General features: G+C 38.8%; 1 protein-coding gene across 1 annotated transcript; it reads left to right on the plus strand.

Annotated features, from left to right (window-relative positions):
• Positions 1-2,801: 2,801 nt before the first annotated feature.
• Positions 2,802-8,582, plus strand: LOC308240150 (homeobox protein TGIF2LX-like; the record flags this gene model as incomplete). Its single annotated transcript, XM_080653093.1, has 2 exons — positions 2,802-3,093; positions 8,473-8,582. 2 exons carry the CDS (start codon positions 2,802-2,804, stop codon positions 8,580-8,582), a joined length of 402 nt encoding a protein of 133 aa, XP_080509219.1.
• Between the last annotated feature and the right edge of the window lie 8,794 nt (positions 8,583-17,376).

Consider the following 17,376-nt stretch of genomic DNA (forward strand, 5'->3'; position numbering starts at 1 on the left):
AAACATTCAAAATTCCTACCATAAGGTATGAAAATGCTAACTGATATTACATACAAATTTATAAAATTATGTTAAATGTATAGAAAAAACTTTAAGGCACATTTATTCTCAAAAAGAATCTCATATAGAAGATAGCTAGCCCACTAATTTTTCTATCTTGCCTTCCCTTTGCAATCTTTTCCAATTTAACCAAATATTTCTAGTTTATAAGGACTTTTCTTTAAAGCAGAATTACAGATGATTTTTATAGAAGAACTTTTATAATAAAAATATGTCAATTTTGTTCCCCATCATATAATAATTTATTCATCAAAGGTAATCATGGATGCTAAGAACAATAGATTAAATTTAATTGGAATTGTATATTTGAAGGATGCTAAAACTGTTCTCCAAATTGTTGGTCATAAGGTAGAAAATACAGTTTTATAATGCAAGGACGAGGTGACCTACACCTGAGTAAATTGATCAAACTTAGCATCATTATGAATGGAACAATCAGACATATCAGACATACTATGTTTCCTGATAATGTGGATACTGTGATGCAGTATTGGGTACAGAGTATCACATATGGAGCACTTGGTAAAAAGTGCAGTACTTGAATCTAATCCAGTTATTCCATCTAACTTCCAATGTAAATATGTTACAGTGGTAGAGGAATATAGTAATGACTGCTGATTACTTATATACATACAAAGTATGTTGTTAAAATACAAATTCTAATTTAGTAAGTCTGAGTGAGGCCCAATATTCTGCCTTTCTAATAATTTTCCAAGTGATGTTGATGTTATTACCTTCCTACAGCACACTGAGTAACAGATATTAAAAGATAAGGGAAATAAAACAAATAAATTCAAGACATTCTATTTTACAGAATAACTGATCTGGTCTGCCATCAACAAATAACACTATTTTACGTCATTTTATGTGCATTACATTTATTTTTTATTTGATTAATTTCATTGGCTCCAAATTCTAAGCAATGTTATAGTAGTGAAAATAGATACCTTTGTCTTGCTCAAGAAATTAGGAAGAATCATTTTTGTTTTACTATTAAGCATAATCCTGGGTATTAGTGATTTTATCTACAATGAATCTGTTAATCCTTTTTCTATTCTTATCTATTTTACTACAGCATGTTTATCAGAAATTAATTTTGAATTCTTTAAAATAGTTCTCAACCTCCATCAAGAAAATACATTTTTCTTTAATATATTAATATGAAAAATTATGTAAATATAGTCAAATATTAAACCATGATTCAATTCGTGGACTGAAGTCTATTGTTCATGTGTTTTATATTTTATATGAATCTAGATTTAATAATGATTTATAATTTTGTAAGTGAATATACTATGATTATTTTTTGTCATGCTTTATAAGATGTTAAAATCAGGATCATGTTAGACTTATACAAGAATTGGAAAGCATTTTCTTAACATCTATGCTATGAAAAATCTTAAATACTTAGGTTGTTAGATAGCAATCTTATTGGGAAATAATTCTATGATATTATCTTTTATATTTTCATTTAATATTAGTCTATTTAATTTTTAAAACATATATCTTACAAAATTATGTATATGTAATGTATGTATGTTTCTATGAAATATATATGTATCTTAAAAAAATTCAAGTAAAGTTCTGAGATACCACTGGTCTCCTTTTATTGACATGCCACACTTCCATCCCAATCCTGCCAAATAAGGTTATATTAGTTGAATTTGCCAGAACTTTGTACACTTCCTACTCACAACCTGCCACCACTCCTTCAATAGGGGAATTTAGTGCTAGCTTCCTGAGTGTTCCTTCAATTTGTTTCAAAGTGTAAAATATCCAGCAGGAATTATCCAGGTATTTTACAGTATGATAAACTCTATGCACTTTACTTTCTCTAAGTTGACAAAGTGCCATTACCAGATCCTCAATTTTTGCATCTCTAATCATTGTGCCTCATTTGAGGAGCTGATTTTTGTTGTTTGTTTTATTTTTTAAAATTTGTTTTTGCATTACTCCATTTCTTGGAAGTCAAAACATAAGTCTTTTTTCATCTTTTTAATTCTGCAAATAAACTAACATAATTTGAATTGTAGAATACTCAAACTTACATTCAAATTACAAAAAGAATGCTAGAAAAAATAAGTGATGAGATATAAAAAAGAAAACAAAAACAAAAAACCTCCATCTTGTCAAGGCCTTACATAATTTGAGATTTAAGATGCACATTTTAGTAAAATACAGTGTTAATTCATTGTATAATTATGAGAAGACACTTTTCAGAGTCATATGTAATGCTTATAAATATACAACACTAGTGGATTTCAATAGATTCCCCTGGTATTTTGTGTAAAAAAAAGCAATGAAGGAAAATAACATTTTATTAAAAATATTTAGATTATTTGAGCTCCTTAGAAGTTTTAAAGTGGGTAGGAGCAATCCATCTCAAAGATGCTCTTAATTCATATCCCGCATCATCAAAATCTTGAAGAAAGGTAATACAGGTTTATTCAGTGTTTCTGTTGTTACATTATGAAACAAAGTTGGATGTTTTGAATCAAAATTGATGGTTTTCTTCCCAGGTAGTGAAGAGTGAGGGGCAGTGCTAACGTCAGAAATTATGTTACGTCACAAAGTCCGTTGGCTCCAATAGGAACACTTGACTTGCCTGGGAAGCAAAAGGTGAGACTTCCCCTAGGAGACATGTGTAAGCCTTCTTCACTGGCTCTCTCAGACGGACATCTGTCCTAACTCAGTGATCCTGGGTTCTGATTCCCAAGGTAGAGAAAACAAGCATCGTGAAAATGGAAGCTGAGGAAGACAACCTGGTCTCCACATCCGACCAGTCGCCCCAAGACATTTCAATCGAGTCGAATAGTAACACTGGTACAGATGAAGTTCTGGTTTCACCAGAGCTCAAGGAGAGGAAAGGGTCCTGGTCAGCAGCATCTGCTAAGATCCTCCGTGACTGGCTGTTTCAGCACCGCTTTAAGGCCTACCCTTCAGACTCAGAGAAGCGAATGCTGTCAGAGCAGACCGATTTGTCTTACCTGAAGGTCACTAACTGGTTCATCAATGCCCATAGACCAGGGGTGGGCAAATTTTTTGACTCGAGGGCCACAATGGGTTCTTACACTGGACCGGAGGGCCGGAACAAAAGCATGGATGGAGTGTTTGTGTGAACTAATATAAATTCAAAGTAAACATCATTACATAAAAGGGTACGGTCTTTTTTTTATTTCAGTAGTTTTATTCATTTCAAACATTTTAACAAGAAGAATGTAAGCACTAATTATTATAATTTGAAACTTCAAAAAATGGAGGAATCATAGCACAATAACATACCTTATATTGAAGATGGCAAAGGCAAAATAAAATTGCCTAACAAAGGAAAGGTACAAAAGCCTTTCAAATTAAACTTAAATATAATAAAATAATTTAAAACTAAAACAAATAGAAAAGAACAAAATGTGTAAACAGTAAATTAAACATTTTCTTTAGTACAACTTCCAAATTATACCCGGTACGTAGATGTAGATGGCAATGTAGACTGGGTTGAAAGGTTTTTGGTCTTTAAAACATCAACTTCAGTGGGAACAGTGTTGTTTGTCTCCTTTATTTTTTTTTTTTTTTGCTAATGCATCAAAGTCTGGAGTTAGTTTTGTTGTGGCTATTCTCAGGATAGATCTGAGGTGTTCGTCAGTTAAGCTGGATCTGTGAGGGGCTTTGTTGATGTTCATGACTCTAAATGTCTGCTCACAAACATAGGTTGACCCAAACAGCACCAGTATCTTCTGTGCCATCCTCCGGATGTTTGGAAAACTGGCTTCATTAAGTGAAGCATAAAAGTCTCTTAGTTCAAGAGAGCTGAATTTCTCCTTTAGGACAAAGTCAGACTGAAGATCGATGAGTTCCAGTTGCACCTCTTCTGGTGCTGTTTCAGGGTTTTGTGACAAAAGATAGGCCACCAGTTGAAGTGACTGGTCAATATTTTCAACATCAGAAAACCAATGACAGAATTCTGCATGCAGGTCATCCAGTGATTTGCTGTATTTCTTCACGTTTTGGATGGTCTCCTTCTGTGTGGCTAGTGTGGCAAAATGAGTGAAGACTTTGTCTGAAATTTGTCTGGAAAAGAAAATCAGCTTCGATTTAAAGGCCTTCACATTAGTGTACATGACATGTACATACTGATCTTTTCCCTGTAGCTTCACATTTAGCTCATTCAAATGTGAAAATATATCTACAGCAAATGCAAAGTCACACAGCCAATTCTTTTTTTTTTTTTTTTTTAATATATTTTATTGATTTTTTACAGAGAGGAAGGGAGAGGGATAGAGAGTTAGAAACATCGATGAGAGAGAAACATCGATCAGCTGCCTCCTGCACACTCCCTACTGGGGACGTGCCCGCAACCAAGGTACATGCCCTTGACCAGAATCGAACCTGGGACCCTTCAGTCCGCAGGCCGACGCTCTATCCACTGAGCCAAACCGGTTTCGGCACACAGCCAATTCTTGTCACTCACCTCAGTAAATTCGTCAGACTTCCCCTTTAATTTCAAAAATGCACCAATCTCTTCTTTGAGCTCCCACACTCGTTGGAAAACTTTGCCCAAACTCAACCAGCGGACACAAGAGTGGTAAAGTAGGTCATGGTGATCCGCATCAGTTTCCTCCAGAAACTTAATAAACTGACGGTGCTGAAGTCCCTTTGCTCGAATGAAATTAACAAGCTTTACGACTGGATTAACAACATGATTAAGTTGTAATATAGACTTGCACAATGATTCCTGGTGAATAATACAGTGAAGAAAAATAACATCTTGGTTAGGGTTCTCCTCTTTCACTTTATCCTGAATTCTTTTTAGCAGTCCAACATTTTTTCCAGTTAAATTTGGAGATCCATCTGTCGTGACATTAGCAAGTTTACTCCATGGTAGCTTCATTTTCTCAATGACAGTAGACCAGCCGTGGGCAAACTACGGCCCGCGGGCCGGATCCGGCCTGTTCGGCTGTTCTATCCGGCCCGCGGAGCCGAAAGAGCAGAGGGTTCTCTTGCTCTCCCCTCCGCTCCTTCACCAGCAGCAGTGTTAACATGGCAACGTCGGGAAACACTGCCGCAGCTCCTTCTTCTGAGTGGGCGGATTTATATCCGCCCATTCAGTAGAAGGAACAACCTCTCAATCTTCCAGAGGCTCCTTGTAATGCCCGCGGACTCGTCCCCGGACATCACCCTGGGAATGAGTAGACACATTATAGTGGTGATGTAGGGAGACACGCCCCTGGAGAGCACAGTATCAGAGCATTAGCTAAAAAGGAGACCAACAACACTGTTCCCACTGAAGTTGATGTTTTAAAGACCAAAAACCTTTCAACCCAGTCTACATTGCCATCTACATCTACATCCCGGGTATAATTTGGAAGTTGCACTAAAGAAAATGTTTAATTTACTGTTTACACATTTTGTTCTTTTCTATTTGTTTTAGTTTTAAATTATTTTATTATATTTAAGTTTAATTTGAAAGGCTTTTGTACCTTTCCTTTGTTAGGCAATTTTATTTTGCCTTTGCCATCTTCAATATAAGGTATGTTATTGTGCTATGATTCCTCCATTTTTTGAAGTTTCAAATTATAATAATTAGTGTTTACATTCTTCTTGTTAAAATGTTTGAAATGAATAAAACTATTGAAATAATAATAAAAAAAAAGACCGTACCCTTTTATGTAATGATGTTTACTTTGAATTTATATTAGTTCACACAAACACTCCATCCATGCTTTTGTTCCGGCCCTCCGGTCCAGTTTAAGAACCCAGTGTGGCCCTCGAGTCAAAAAGTTTGCCCACCCCTGCAGTAGACACCCGGTCATACAAGTCCTCTCCCCGTGTTTTTCCTTTCAGTGGCTCCATGGCTAAAAACTCCTCCGTAATTTCAAAATTGTCACTAATCCCTCGGATAAAAATTAAGAGCTGAGCAGTGTCCTTTACGTCATTACTTTCATCCAATGCTAGTGAATAAAACTTAAAGAACTCTGTCTTACTATTTAACTTGCTGGCCAAGTCTTCATCAATCAGTTCCACTCGACGAGTCACTGTCCTGCACAGTAAGCTGAGTTTTTCAAACTTGCCTTTGCTCTCTGGACACAAGAGACCTGCTGTCTCTATCATACATTCTTTCAAAAACTCGCCTTCAGAGAGAGGTTTGCTAGCTTTTGCTAATTTGAATGATAGCATAAAACTTGCTTTGATAGTTGTCTCTTGAATTGCAGTTTGTCTGTGAAAGACATTTTGCTGAGCCTGTAATTTAGCCATCAACCTCTGTGCAGTAGCCTCCCGTTCTTGAGGTGACTGCTTGCTAGCATAGTTGCCATGCTTTGTGGCAAAGTGACGGCTGAGATTGTACTCTTTAAAGACTGCAAGTGTTTCCTGGCATATCAGACATACCGGCATTGATCGGACTTTGGTAAAAAATATTTTGTTGTCCACTCCCTCTTAAAAACTCGGCATTCACTGTCCACTTTCCTTTTCTTTGGTCCACTCATGTTTAATATTGGGCTAAAACCAACAGTACCGTTCTCTTATTAAATTCTTTACTAAAATAAGACAGTAAAGTATAAAAACAAGTGATTAAATTTGCTTTACTATAACATTTTTGGTCTTCTAAAAATATATATATATATAACAAAATCATCTGAAAAAGTTTAGACATGGGACAGAGGCACACCCTGACTATAGAGAACAACCCCTTTCCTCCATAAGAAACCTGTGTATCTTTCACACAGGCCCTTTGTTTATGGTAACACACATAGCTGCACATTGCTGTGTCTTCCAGACACACTTGTATGGGAGGTGCTAGGGCAGTGCAAAACATGGGTAACCAGTAGTTACCACTAGCACTTCCGTTACTGGCAAAAAAACAGCCGCAGTGCACATAGTGTGAAAGAGCCCATTATCAATGTCAGATTGCATCCACTGGACTCTATAAAAACAACCAAGTGCCACTTTTAAATGCCCATTGCAACAGTTTTTCTTATTAAAATCTGGAAATGGCAGGATATTTATATATATACCCCTACTGTGACAGCCTGGCAGAGCATTACAAAGGAGAAAACCCAGCATCTGGTGATGTCCATAAGTACAAGACTTCAGGCTGTCATTATCAGGAAAGGGTTTCATCCAAGTATTAGATATGAACATTTGATTTTCAGTTTTTCATTTGTCCAATTACTTCTGAAACCCTGAAATTAAGCGATTTTGTAATAAAATCTTTAGTTCATCACATTTCTATACAATCTTTTTGTTCAACCCACTGAATTAGGGTTTGTTCACACTAGCCGTGCTGCCGTTGCAGTGTGGTGCAGTACTGCAATGCAGCACAGCTAGGGTTAATGCAGGGTACACAGGTTTCCATCATGTTTGCATTGATGCTAATGTGCAGTGGTGCATGTTAACACAAATGCCCTGTAGCACGCATTTTTACAGGCGCAAGGGGGAGAAGCAAACGCAGCGCAAAATGCATTTGTTTTGCCGCTAACACATGTGGTTAGTGGCCACGGTAGCGTTACTGATACCGCATCCGTATCAGCAAAGAAATGCAGCCGCAGCATGGCTAGTGTGACATGTCCTCTGTGTGTCTTTTTCCCTGCTGCGTGCGTCCGCAGTGGGAAAAAACAAAACAAAACAAAAAAAAAAACTGCAGTGAATACAAGCCCTAAAAGCTGAAAGTCTTTGTTGTTTTATTAACAAGTCATTGTGATGTATAGAATGTGGGAACAGGAAAAAATTGTGTTTGAGTAGAGCTCTTAATCTTACCTCAGAAAGGCTCTGATACTGTGCCCTCCAGTGGCGTGTCTCCCTACATCACCACGATAACGTGTCTACACATTCCCATGGTGATGTCGGGAGACGCGTCCGTGGGCATTACAAGGAGCCTCTGGAAGATTGAGAGGTTGTTCCTTCTACTGAATGGGCTGATATAAATCTGCCCACTCAGAAGAAGGAGCTGCGACCGTGTTTCCCGAAGTTGCCATGTTAACACTGCTGCTGGTGAAGGAGCGGAGGGGAGAGCAAGAGAACCCTCCGCTCTTTTGGCTCCATGGGGCGGATAGAACAGCCAAACGTGCCGGATCCGCCCGCGGGCCGTAGTTTGCCCACTGCTGCCGTAGACACATTCTTCTGGAAATGCTTGAACAGAGTGGAGATGACCTCACTAACATCACCATATACCACCCAAAAGGCAAGAATACAAACGTGATACACAGGAAGAGAATCGATCAATCTACACAGACAAGTCAGGACCTGCATCTCCAGAAGACATGCAATGTCCACCCCTGAGCCCTCTGCTGATGGCCGAGGGGTCAGAGGGAAAGCTGCTTGATCCAGAGGTAGCCTGAAACCAGAAGCTTAAAGCGCAGTCAGAAGAAAAGGTCCAGATTTCTACCAGCGGGCCCCTGTTTATGTCTTCTTCCGAACCAGTGTTGACGGAGGAATACACGGACTTTAGTGACTTACAGTTGCTTGTTGATGCAGCTGTACAAAAAGCTGCTGAACTGGAGCTACAGAAGAAGCAAGAGCACAGCCCATGATTTTTCATGTCTTTAAAAAAAACCCAGTTGTCCTCTGTGTACTGTGATAGATGCACTTATGCTTCCCCCACTAATTCATAGTTTTACCTTTTACAGACACATTACTCCTTCTAGGGGTGTTACCAGAACCATCCATAGCTATTGGGATTCAATGTTGCCAGATACTTCAGTGTTTCCAGATGGAAGATACTAACTTGTAATCATGATTAACCCTGCTACAATATCTCTTCTCATTTATTGTGCTTGCTCCTGGATTTAAAGACTTTAGACACTCAGACCAATTCATCTAAGCCTACACACAATGCTGAGACTTCTTCAGAAAAGAATGTTTTGGTTTTCTAACCAGACATTTTGGTCCCAACGCTGCAATAGATACCAAGTCACCCTTCTTGATCCCTCTCTGTATACCTTTCCTTATTATTATGAATGCTGGAAAATAAAGGCTCTATAAAAGAAAGCCATAATTGCACTGGTCTCATTTTAATGTTGAAATTTTTGTAAGATTTTCAACTGTTTTTCTTTGTACTCTTTATTGACAATCTCAAGGAGTATCTAATTTATTCCTGAATTGAATAAGCATGAGAGACATAATACAGTGAGTTAAATAAAATATTGCAGATAAAAGTTGAACTATTATTTTGGGTACCAGTGAAAAGTACACAATAAAGATACGGAAATTCCAAATGGTAATTTTCTGCTGTTGGTTGTTGGATAGTTGGTTTTAAAGAATACTCTTTTTAATTGTAATTCTCAGCATTAGAAAAGAAAAAAATAAATTAAAAGCAAAAAAATGACCTGAGGATTCCTAGAAGAAACAGAACAGAGGAAGATGTTTTTAAAATAAGAAAAAAATAATAAATATTTAACATTTTATGAGAAAAAATAGAGTTAGATGATCTACTGTTTTTTGTTGTTGTTTGGGTTTGGTTTTACCTTTTTAATACATTTATTTTTCTTTTTGAAATGTTTGGATTAATAGCTATGGAGTGGGAATGACAAAAGCTTCAGGCAGCTCCCACTTGGAATTAATCCTATTGTTCCCATGGAGGTAAATCTTCCCACTGCCTCAAATATAGGCAGATTTTCAATAAGAACAAAACTCATTCATCCAGAAATGTGTAATTTAGGTTCTCTGATTTTAGGGATCTAAAATCTGAGATATTTGGGGCTAGAAATTGGATTGTAGCCTCAGTTTCAGCTCCTGCCCGGAAGTGAATTAGATAATTTTGTCTCTATTTCTAGGGCCCATATTTTTATATATTGGTATACAATTACTGGCAATTTTCAATACAAGACACCCACTTTATTTTTTATTTTTATTTTTTTAAAGAATCTACCTTTTTATATATTTATTTTTTATTTTTTATTTTAAAAATTTTTTATTAAGGTGTTACATATATGTCCTTATTCCCCCACTACCCCTCTATCCCTCCCACTCATGCCCTCACACACTTGTTGTCTATGTCCATTGGTTAGGCTTATATGCATGCATACAAGTCCTCTCTGGTTGATCTCTCTTCCTTTCCCCCTGCCCCCCCACCTTCGCTCTGAGGTTTGATGGTCTGATCAATATTTCTCTGTCTCTGGATCTAATTTTGTTCATCAGTTTATGTTGTTCATTATATTCCATAAATGAGTGAGATCATGTGATATTTATCTTTCTCTGACTGGCTTATATCACTTAGCATAATGCTCTCCAGTTCCATCCATGTTGTTGCAAATGGTAAGAACTCCTTTTTTACTGCAGTGTAGTATTCCATTGTGTAGATGTACCACAGTTTTTCAATCCACTCATCTGCTGATGGGCATTTAGGCTGTTTCCAAATCTTAGCTATTGTAAATTGTTCTGCTATGAACATAGGGGTGCATACATCCTTTCTAATTGGTGTTTCTAGTTTCTTGGGATATATTCCTAGAAGTGGGATCACTGGGTCAAATGGGAGTTCCATTTTTAGTTTACTGAGGAAACTCCATACTGTTCTCCAGTGGCTGCACCAGTCTGCATTCCCACCAGCAGTGCACAAGGGTTCCTTTTTCTGCGAATCCTCGCCAGCACATGTCGTTTGTTGATTTGTTGATGATAGCCATTCTGACAGGTGTGAGATGGTACCTCAATGTCTTTTTGATTTACATCTCTCTGATGATTAGTGACTTTGAGCATGTTTTCACATGCCTCTTGGCCTTCCTTCTGTCCTCCTTTGAAAAGTATCTATTTAGGTCCTTTGCCCATTTTTTGATTGGGTTGTTTATCTTCCTTTTGTTAAGTTGTATGAGTTCCCTGTAAATGTTGGAGATTAAGCCTTTATTGGTGATAACATTGACAAATATGTTCTCCCATGCAGTGGGCTTTCTTGTTGTTTTGTTGATGGCTTCTTTTGCTGTGAAAAAGCTTTTTATTTTGATGTGGTCCCATTTGTTTATTTTCTCTTTAGTTTCCATTGCCCTAGGAGCAGTATCTGTGAAGAAATTGCTTCCACATATGTCTGAGATTTTGCTGCCAGTGGATTCCTCTAGTATTTTTATGGCTTCCCATCTTATGCTTAAGTCCTTTATCCATTTTGAGTTTATTTTTGTGTATGGTGTAAGTTGGTGGTCTAGTTTCATTTTTTTTTGCATGTATCTGTCCAATTTTCCCAACACCATTTGTTGAAGAGACTGTCTTGACTCCATTGTATGTTCATGCCTCCTATGTTGAAGATTAATTGAGCATAGTGGCTTGGGTCCATTTCTGGGCTCTCTGTTCCTTTCCATTGATCTATATGTCTGTTCTTGTGCGAGCACCAGGCTGTTTAGAGAACAGTGGCTTTGTAATACAGCTTGAAATCTGGTATTGAGATCCCACCTACTTTGTTCTTTCTCAGGATTGCTGCAGCTATTTGGGGTCTTTTTTTATTCCAGATGAATTTTTGGAAAGTTCGTTCTAAGTCTGCGAAATATGCTGTTTGTATTTTAATGGGGAGTGCATTGAACCTATAGATTGCTTTAGATAGTATGGACATTTTAATGATGTTGATTCTACAATCCATGTACATGGTATGTTCTTTCATCTGTTTACATCTTTATCTCTTTTTTCAGTGTCCTGTACATTTCTGCATATAGGTCTTTTACCTCCTTAGTTAAGTTTATTCCTAGGTATCTTTTTTTTTTTTTTTTTTGTGCGATGGTAAATGGGATTGCTTTTTTAAATCTCTCTTTCTGTAAGTTCATTATTGGTGTATAGAATTTCCATAGATTTTTTGGCATTAATTTTGTATCCTGCTACATTGCCAAATTCATTTATTAATTCTAATAATTTTTTGATGGAGTCTTTACGGTTTTCTATGTACAGTATCATGTCATCTGTAAATAAGGACAGTTTTACTTCTTCTTTTCCAATTTGGATGCCTTTTATATCTTCTTCTTGTCTAATCACAATGGCTAATACTTCCAGTTCTATGTCGAACAGGAGTGGTGAGAGTGGGCATCCCTGTCTTGTTCTTGTTCTTAGGGGAAATGGTTTTAGATTTTGCCCATTGAGTATAATGTTGGCTGTGGATTTGTCAAATATGGCTTTTATTGTGTTGAGGTATTCCCACCTTGCTGAGAGTTTTTATCAAGTAAGGGTGTTGGATTTTGTCAAATGCTTTTTCTGCATCAATTGATATGACTATGTGATTTTTCTCCCTCAATTTGTTTATGTGATATATAACATTTATTGATTTGTGGATATTGCACCATTCTTGCATCCCTGGGATAAATCCAGCTTGGTCATGGTGTATGATCTTTCTGATGTACTGCTGTATCTGATTTGCTAGAATTTTGTTGAGGATTTTGGCATCTATGTTCATGAGGGATATTGGCCTGTAATTCTCTTTCATTGTGTTGTCTTTATCTTGTTTTGGTATTAGGGTGATGCTGGCTTCATAGAATGAGCTTCGAAGTGTTCCTTCCTCTTGACCCACTTTCTTTAAACATCTTAAGGAACAATCACAAGTTATTACTAGATATCACAATTTTGCATTTTACCAGGAAGGAAAAAGTACCATGTTTCCAAACACCGATTTCTATAATAGACTAAGGTAAGTTGAAGTTCCTAAAGTATGTATGGATTCAGTGATATTTTGAAAGAAAAATGGAAAAATATTGATTATCCTCTTACTGAGGAGGGCTGCTAAATATTCCATGAAGCTCCCCTAGCACTAATTTTCATAGTCCCTCATCTGTGCCTTTGTCTCTAGATAGAAGCATAGTAGACTTTTATTCAAGAAAAGGGAAGTTTGTTATCTGAGTGGGTAGATTTCTAGACTCTCTCTATGCAATTCTAGACCCTAAGTACTATTTTGTCTTCTATCTTTTATGTCCAAGAGGTTTTGGGAGTTCTTAGGTTTTTCTCTCAGTGGAAAATGAACTGTTATTGTAACTTTACTTCTGGAGTCTGGAAAAGTAAGTGTCTTCTTGTGTAACCTCTTGTAGTTTATCTCTAAGGCTGAATCAAGTGGGATTATTGTGGAATGATTATTGTGGGACCTGTTCTAAGGGAAATATGCTGGGATGACAGTGACAGTCTTCCATTTCTGTTATGCACATTGTAATGGTGGATTGTCTGCTATAGTGGTGATGTAGTTTCCATTGCATGATGTAGGAAGAAAGTAGGAGAGGGAGGCTTGTCTCTGGCTTCTGCTTTGTTTTTTCTTGTTCTACAAACATGCAGAAGAAGCATTCCGCCCCCTCCCCAGATACATTAAGAAAAATGTAGAAAATAACTTTTATTGCTGAGTTTTTACTAAATAATATTTTATTGATTTTAATATAAAGGATGACCCACTCTCATTTCTCCAGACTTTAATCACTCCACAGTTGCAGCTTCTCCATTTCCATTATTTTCTGGTAGTAAATCTCAGAAAGCTTTAATCTACTGCATTCTGTAGAGAGATATAGAAATAATTTTCTAAAGAAAGTGCAATTTTAAACCTATCAATTCTATGTTGCTTGAGTTTAAGAACTATGTTAAACATGACAAAAAATAAAAAGAATCAGTTTCTAACAACGTGGTCCTGTAGAAAAAAAAAAAAAGGTGAAGACAGATTTGAGAAAACAACTTGATTGAGCTATTTTTTTTTTTTTTTGAGAAAAAGAGATTTCTACTGATATCAGTGGACTGAGAGAAGTATGTATCAGAAAGTTTTAGGATGAAAGGGAACTCCATAGGGGTTGCTCTAACAAGGAATAGGCATGATTGGTTATGAATGAAGCTACTTTATTCAGTGTTTTCTCAGTCTGGATGGTGAAGAAATGAAACTCATCAATATGTATTCCAATAATCTCATATTAAAAGTATTCTTATAAAGGATGTCACAACAATGTGTCTTAATAGCACACTTCTAAACAATTTAGTCATAATGAATATATTCACCGTTTTGTTCTTTCTCATCTCTCAAGTATACAACTTTCAATATCAGGGATTTTCCTTTGGTTTATTTTATTATGAAGACTAAAATGCTTTTCACATTTTAATAAAATGCTCTAATATATGCAAATGCATCTCATTAAAGAGAAAACACAGGAGTGAGATTCTCCTGGATAGTTTATTCAGTGAAGACTAAGACAAAAAATATATTTCCTCTATTTGCTAATCTCCCCAGCCAGCAAGGGCATACTCTGGGTACTATGATTGAGATATTCCAGTAAGTTACCTTTATGTCACTTCCTTAAAGCATCTGTTTTTTGGTTTTCAAATATTTTCCACCATTTATATTTGACTTACTTTAGTTACTATGTGTATTTTATCTATTATATTTCAAGGATCTAGACACATCTCATTTTTTTTCTGAAAAATTATTCCATATTTATGTGTTTGTTGTTAAAAAATATGCCCTGGATTTTTTGGTATTTATAGTTCACTAGAGGCCTGGTGCATGAAATTCGTGCACTCAGGGGCATCCCTCAGCCTGGCCTGCACCCTCTCCCAGTCCGGGAGCCCTGGGGGATATCCAACTGCCTTGGAGGCAAAAGAGGCTCCCTCCACTGCCGCTGCACTCCCCAGCCATGAGCCTGGCTTCTGGCTGAGCAGTGCTCCCCCTGTGGGAGCCCACTGACCACCAGGGGGCAGCTCCTACATTTAGCTTCTGTTCTCTGGTGGTTAGTGTGCCTCATAGTGACCGGTCGTTCTGCAGTTTAGTAGATTTGCATATTAGCCTTTTATTATATAGGATCATTCTAAAATAAGGATAATAAGACCAAGGTAAGCAGAGATTTAACTGCCGACTCACAGAATGTTAGGAAGGGGTCACATTCTTGGGAAATGGGTAAAAAGCAAGTTGGTCACAGATCAAAAAATGTGGTCTTTCACATAAGACGGCATATAATTATACTCAATTTTTAAGTCATCATGGATGATTACTTTGTTTTTCTAGAACCTCAAGTATTGGCACACATTAAAATATAACCAGAAAGGTTGTCAAAATCATAAATAACAAAGCCAAGATCAATTGTAAAGAAAAGGTAAAATTCACTGGCAGGGAATCAATAAAGACGAAATACCTGAGGACACCTCCATAGCCTTTCATAATATACTTTTCGCTATTACTTTTATTTTTTAAATTTTTAAAACATTTTTTATTGTTGATAGTATTACAGATATCTCGTATCCCCGCACTTTCCTCCTCACTCCCAGCCTCTACCCCCTTCATGTCTTCACTACCCTATCGCCCATGCCCATGGACTATGCATATCTTACCTAATAATAGACAAACGTAAATTGACCATACCTCTGCTATGCCACCAGCCAATCAGGAGTGATATGCAAATATAACCCAACAAAGATGGCAGCTAATTTGCATACTCAGCTGCCAAGTGATGGGGGTGGGACACTTGCCATGGCGACGATGTAGGCATTCTGCCCCACCCCTGGTCTCTCAGGGCCTCTGGCAGAGTGGAAAGAGGTGGCTCCCAGAGCAGAAAGAGGCAGCTCCGGGGCCTGAGTGGAAAGGGGCTGGGCCAGAGTGGAAAGGGAGTGCCGGCAGCCAGGGAAAGGAAAGCCCATTCTAGCACGAATCTTCATGCATCGGGCTTCTAGTCTATAATAATAAAAATAAATGCTAATTAGACGAAGCTGGGGCTGCAGCCACGGGATCAAGGCAACCACCCACGGCTGCGATGGAGGGATCCAGGCAGCTGCATGACTGCAAAATCCTACTCTTGCATGAATTTTGTGCATCAGGCCTCTAATCTATATATGTAAAAGCCTAAGCGACCGAACGACCGAACGACTGAATGACCTGTCGACTGGTCTCTATGAAGCACAATGACCACCAGAGGGCAGATGCTCAATGCAGAAGCTGCCCCTTGGTGGTCAGTGTGCTCCCACAGCAGGAGTGCCACTCAGCTGACCAACCTGTCCTGGCAGCCCACCAACCCGGTGGCAGCCACTCACTCCCTCAGTAGTCCTGCAGGTCAAATCTCCAGAGAATGGGCCAGGAACCGACAGATTGGTGCCATCATCATGATCTCAACAGCACCATCAGCCTTCTGGAAGTCAGCCTAGATGCTCTGCAAGGAAGAAACAATATAAAAGAGGCTGCTAGGTGGCTCCCGACAACCGGCGTGAAAGGCAGCAGCATGGATCCAGATCCTGGGCTGGCAAGGGTGTCCTACCACCTGCCAACAGGGCTGTTTGCATCCCAGCCCCTACGAACCCCACTCGGGATGAGTGCCAGACCCAGGGCTCATGTCTGGTGAAAGCCGCTGCAGTGGCACGAGCCTCTCTCAATCAGGACTGACTAGGTGCAAGCCCGGGGCAGGCACAGTGGGGCAGGGATGAGCAAGAGTAGCAGGCAGGAACAGAAGGCAGCATTGGACTGCTGGTTTTCGTCCAATCCCTGCAGGCCACACCGAAGGACCCCACCCATGCATGAATTTATGCACTGGGCCTCTAGTAAGTATATAAGTTCTTCGGTTTATCTCTTATCATCCCACCAACCCCATATTGAGGAATGTCAGTCTGTTCCGTGCCTCCCTGATTAGGGTCTTATTTTGTTGGTCAATTCATTCTCTTCATTAGATTCCACAAATAAGTGAGATCATGTAATATTTGTCTTTCTCAGTTTGGCTTATTTCACTTAGCATAATATTTTCCAGGTCCATACATGCTGTCCAAATGGGTAATGGATGCCTTTTTTCAACTGCATAGTATTCTATAGTGTAAATGTGCCACAGCTTTTTTATCCATTCCTCTACTAATGGCCACTTGGTCTGTTTCCAAATCTTAGCTATCCTATATAATAAAAGGCTAATATGCAAATAGACCTAATGGTGGAACAACAAGAACAACCGAACAACTGGTCACTATGACATGTGCTGACCACTAGGGGGTTTGTGCAGAACATGGCAGGCATTGGCCATGGCGGGATGGTGGGGCAGGTGAGCTGGGGCACCAAACCAAAGCAGAGTGCCAGTCACTGTCATTGGGGCAAGCCTCTGGTGGTTTTACTGAAAATTCTTTACTCCCATGTGCTATGGCACCAGCCCTGCTTGCACCCACTGCCAGTGCAGGCCCCACTCATACCTGCTACCAGTGCCAGAGCCACCGCTTGCACCCACTGCCAGTGCTGGCAACTGCAGCTGGCACTGGAGCTGCCTCTAGCACCTGCTGCCAGTGCCTGGTGCTGATCCTGATCACTCAGTGCCATCAGCCGGTGCAAGCGGCGACTGCCAGTCCCGTTCACCCCTGAGGGCTTCTACACCTCCCCCTGCTCCTGAGGGGCCATTAGGGCAGCATCCCCTGCTCACACCCACTGCTGGCACCAGCCCTAATCAC

Source organism: Plecotus auritus (genome assembly GCF_963455305.1).
Source record: "Plecotus auritus genome assembly, chromosome: X".
NCBI lineage: Eukaryota > Metazoa > Chordata > Mammalia > Chiroptera > Vespertilionidae > Plecotus > Plecotus auritus.